The sequence below is a fragment of the Lactuca sativa genome, chromosome 3 (genome assembly GCF_002870075.4).
Source record: "Lactuca sativa cultivar Salinas chromosome 3, Lsat_Salinas_v11, whole genome shotgun sequence".
Classification (NCBI taxonomy): Eukaryota; Viridiplantae; Streptophyta; class Magnoliopsida; order Asterales; family Asteraceae; genus Lactuca; species Lactuca sativa.
Genome location: NC_056625.2, coordinates 289,732,883 through 289,738,495, shown reverse-complemented (window position 1 = coordinate 289,738,495; position 5,613 = coordinate 289,732,883). Strand labels below are relative to the sequence as shown.

Here is a 5,613-nt window from a genome sequence, read left to right as displayed (position 1 = left end):
CAAGAGGCTTACAACTCAATTTGGGATTTTAGGAGGACAAGGAGGCTGATAAGGAGGCTAGTCAAGGAATTTTAAGGTCTTTAAATATGGTGCAAAACCCTGAAAATTAGGGTTTCCTTCTGAGTGGTCAAATCGCCGAGTTGAGGCTTCTCAACTCGTCAAGTTGCCTCATTAAACTACGCGGTCAAGCCAACTTCTACTCGCCGAGTTAAGACTCCTTAAATCGTCCAATAGTTAAATCCATGATACTTCATTTTCAACTTGAAATTTGCATAATTCCACAATTAACCTTCCAGATTTCAGGTGTTACAACCACAATCCCCACCACTACAACCGCCACCGCCACTACCACCACTAGCACCACTTCTGAAACCAATCAACCCCACCACCGTAACCTCCGTCACTTATACCACCACCACCTCTGCCGCCACCACCACCTCTTCTATGAACATACATATATGTATAATCATTTACGATTAGGCATATACATATAAACATGTATGATCATATATGATTAAAGATTTATGCCATATAATCATTTATGAATAGGCATACCATGCTGCTGCCGGTACGCTAGAGCGTTAGAGCGGCAAATGAGATATATATGATTGAATTTGAATCTCAAGATCTCTCTTTTTTTTCTTAATCTCAAGTGAACTGTCCCCTATATATAGGAATCTATATGCTTAAATCAATGGTATGAGCCATCAAAAACATGTTTACTCCATTATAACAAAATACCCATATAGGAAGGTATATTTTTAAAGTTTTAAAGATAAAATATTTTAATTTATCAACATATATAAATTATTTATTATAAGAATTAGAACTTGTTTATATGGTTAGTTTATTAAATTTTGTACCTATTTTTAAATTGGTCTAAATGGTGGTTGTTCTTTCAAAATATTTGAAGATAGGGTTGGTTGACGAGAAGTGAGGTTTTGGTGCTTATGAAAAAAATATAACTCAAGTTCAAGAATTCGAACCAGTGGACTAGAATTCAATATCATGGAAGACATTCTCACCAATTTTCATTCTCATAAAATGTATTCCCACTCAATCTTAAAGAATTACTGACGATTCTTGAAGAATTACAGTATAAGAATAGAAAATGTATTACTTTTTTTTTTTAATTTCACAACTCAAGCTACATATTTTTAAGGAATACTATATGTTCATCATTTTAATGTAGTTGAACCGACTTCGTGTGTGTGTATATATATATATATATATATATACCAATTCTTCAAAAATTTATTTACTTTACTTATTTATGTATGTATTCTCAAAAAATATGGATAGTTAATGTACTATGTGTTCAACTACATTTGTCGATGCTGGAAAATAGAGAACTAAAACCCACATTTATTTTTAATAATGACAGGCTGGCAAAAAAAAGATGACTAGCTTTTCAAGAATGGTACAAGTAGTAAACTTGAGGCATGAAAAAATCATCAAAGCAAAAACTGGTTCTTGAATAACAAAGAATCCGTCAAGAATATATTATATATTATAATTTTTGGTATATTCTTCGGAAATGATAAATAATTTCTAAAGAATGTTTTAAAAAAAACTTTATGTATATATTCCTTAAAATGTTATATATATATATATATATATATATATATATATATATATATATATATATATATATATATATATTCTAGTATTATGTTAATAAATTAATTTTTATTTTCATATTATATATTATTGATTATATTGTAATATATTTTTCTTAAGGAATGATATGTTATTGTTTTATATATGAGTTGTATTATATAACAATATGAATTCTCAAAAAAAAATTATATTCTTCAAGACCGAAAGACTAAAAAAATAATTAAATTAAATCATACTCTTCATGAATGAAAGAATTAAAATATGTGCTCATGTGTTAAATGAAGACCTGTTATAAAAAAATCTGATTTAATTAAAATATGTTATACAAAATATGAAATTTGATGTGATTTTTATTAATTAATTTTAGTTTCTTGTCTAAAATTAAGATAATTATCATTTCTCTCTCTCTCTCTCTCTCTCTCTCTCTATATATATATATATATATATATATATATATATATATATATATATATATATATATAATATCATAATTACCCTAATAATTAATAATGTAACTAGATAATACATACTAGTCCATATTCAAATCATGTACCTTAAGATCACATCCGTTCATTCTTTTTAATCTAATGGTAAGAATTTGGTCATACATTCACACAATACTTGTGATATATATATATATATATATATATATATATATATATATATATATATATATATATATATATATATATATATATATATATATATACTAGCAGTGTACCCGCGCAATGCTGCGGGGCACGTAGGTCCTTTCAGTAATATGTTTTCTTTACAAAAATATTATGTTCCAAAAGAAATTACATGTTGAAGACAATATAATAAAACTATGGTGTTATTTGTTACATGATACATCAAATAACCAATAAAAAGAAACCAGTCAAAACGGCACAAAATATTAATCGTGTAATACTTCTTTATACACCACATTTGTTGTATAAACCCCATCACCTTTTGAATTTTTGTTAGACTTCACTAATACTTTTGTATTGCAACGTGAAACCCCTTTGGACAATGCACCATAAAGATGTCCATGCGAGAATATTGGGTCTGGAAGATAGATACCTACATTTGGAGTTGTTTGTCCCTGAGCTTTGTTGATTGTCATTGCAAAGCACAATCGAATAGGAAATTGTTTCCTCTTCAGCTTGATTGGGAACATATCATCATCAGATGGACATAAAGGAATCTTAGGCAAAAATATCATTTTCCAGCATATTGACCAACAACTATTTCTGCATTAATAACATTTTGCTTTAAGCTTTTTCATATCAATCGGGTGTTATTACACAAAACATTTGTTTGATCAATATTCCGTAACGATATTATCGCGCATCCAAGTTTTAATCGAAGATAATGCGGAGGTAAACCACTAACACTAATCGAGTTTAAGAATTCCAACGGATAGAATCCATTTTTATCATCTATGGCTTCATTGACACTATAGTAGATTCTCTCTTCTCCGTGAAATCGATCGATCATGTAATCGTTAATCGCATCGACACTATCATTTTTTGTTGATAGTATTGTCCACGATATTATATAATCTGATTCATACCTATTAAATTCCAAAGAGGGAAACACTGCATCAATAAAAAAATCCAATGATTTTTCTTTATTAGTGTATGGAATGACCATATCATCTGGGATGTGAATAAAACTTCTGTCCACTGTTTCTTCAACTCCATCACTATCATTTTTTGTTGATAGTATTGTGCCCGTGTCCCACGTCTTACGACTGACAATACTTGCCTGAAATCGCCTCCCAAAACCATTATCTTTCCATCAAAAGGGAGTGCCACCCCAGTGATATCTTGTATTGTCCGATCAAACGCCTCCACCACTTGTCGCTTTGCCATCGATGCTTCATCCTATATGATTATTTTTGCAAGCCGAAGTAGTTGGGCGGTACCACTTTGTTTTTGGATTTTATAGAATTATCATCCTCACTTAGAATTATGAAATTATGTATGAGTTACTTTTTTTTATATTACCGTAAAAGTCACAATGGTATAGTTTGTACGAAAATATATAAATTTATAAATTGTAGCAATTTATTATGTAATTACTAAACTTTTCTTTATAATAATATTTTACTTTCTATTTAATATCCATGTTATTTTGTTAAAAATAAAAAGAAAATTATGTAACAATAATTTCAAGTCAACCCAATTTGTGAAAATAATAAATATAATTATATTATTTTACGTATGTAATATTTGAAACATGTGTTGGATTATTTTGGTAAAAGTTTGTACTTTCAAATGTTTTTAAAATAGGTTGGTAGAATTTGTAGAATAATTGAAATCCATTATTGGTAAAATCAACATTTGTAAAAGATTTCGAATTTATATATTAAATAAAAAGCATAATATCAAATGCAATATATTCATAACATAAGTACGTCATGGAAGATTCATTGAATATGAACAAATGATATATTTAAACAAAACTTCTAATTATTGTTATTTCAAACTAAAAATATTGTCAATTATAGTATAGCGTTTTACTTTGCATACTATTTTATTTTAATTTTTCATTCAAATAATGAAAATTCTAGAAATTACATATTGACATTTATGTCTTGTTCCAACTTCTAAAGAATTCTAAAGAATTTGGCAAAAAGTTTTTGGAAGCTTTTAGTTTCTGCCGTTTGACAAAAACTCTGTTTTGAACAAAAAATCTAGTTTGGTACTACATGTTTTTTAGCGTTTTGTTTAAATAAAACGTACCAAATCTAAAAATTATCTCATATAAATGATCATCAATTTATTTAAAAAAAATATTATTCCAACAATCCAAAATAATAAAAAAAGTAAAGAAATAGTGATTATAATTTTTCATTCAAATAATGAAAATTCTAGAAATTACATATTGACATTTATGTCTTGTTCGAACATCTAAAGAATTCTAAAGAATTTGGCACAAAGTTTTTGGAAGCTTTTAGTTTCTGTCGTTTGACAAAAAACTCTGTTTTGAACAAAAAATCTCGTTTGGTACTACATGTTTTTTTAGCGTTTTGTTTAAATAAAACGTACCAAATCTAAAAGTATCTCATATAAAAGATCATCAATTTATTTAAAAAAAATATTATTCCAACAATCCAAAATAATAAAAAAAAAGTAAAAAAATAGTGATTATAACTTCAATGTAAACCAAAATAGATGACGGATCTCACGACTATTTATTAATAACATTTAGAAAAAATATGCATGAAAAGTATTAAACAAATAACTTGAACATAAAAGTAAAAATCCTAGTTATACATATTTTTTGTTCCAGACACTTAAGATACACACAGAGATACATTAAGAAAGAAATTGTCTCCTTCTATAACATGAAACTATTAAACATAAATGATAAACTTTACAAGACGGTAATCACACATTATATGGATCAAACCTATATGCAAAAAGGAGAAATTTATTTTTAATACAAAATATACTTCTTCCATTTTTGACAGCTTTGATCAATGGCAATACATAATGCATACAGTTTTCATACCTCCTAATTTAAACCCAACAAAAAAAAGTAATTAAATCCCATCAAAAACACATAACCCCACCAAATTGAATGATATCATTTTAAACCCAAGAAAAGAGCTCAACCAAAAGTAATTTAAATTACTTTGAACTTGGCTATCAAACACTAATGTTGATGATTAGTTTGAATTTAGTTGTAAAACATTAATACTCAACGGTACTTTGAGAATGAAAGAAAAACAAAACCCATTTGAATAAACAAAGAAAAACCTCATTTTACCTTCCGAATAAAAAAAAAAACACAAGTTGTATTTGAGTAAAAAACAAGGCTAAACAAGGCTGCATTTGCAAATTAATTACCAGTTGTATAACTTTAAAGTAGCAATATGCCATTTCAAAGATACATAGACCAATCAACATGCTACAAAAACCAAATAACATCATTCATATTTTGAGAAATGCAATTCCTTTTAGCAAATCCATCTAGTCATAAAGTGGTTGTTTCTATGAGGTT

At 27.6% G+C, this 5,613-nt stretch overlaps 1 protein-coding gene across 1 annotated transcript; it reads right to left on the bottom strand.

Annotated features, from left to right (window-relative positions):
- Positions 1 to 2,515: 2,515 nt before the first annotated feature.
- On the bottom strand, positions 2,516 to 3,476 carry LOC111911893 (uncharacterized). Its single transcript, XM_023907642.1, has 3 exons — positions 3,253 to 3,476; positions 2,939 to 3,175; positions 2,516 to 2,852 (listed from the first exon to the last, which is right to left on the bottom strand). Exons 1-3 carry the CDS (start codon positions 3,474 to 3,476, stop codon positions 2,516 to 2,518), a joined length of 798 nt encoding a protein of 265 aa, XP_023763410.1.
- Between the last annotated feature and the right edge of the window lie 2,137 nt (positions 3,477 to 5,613).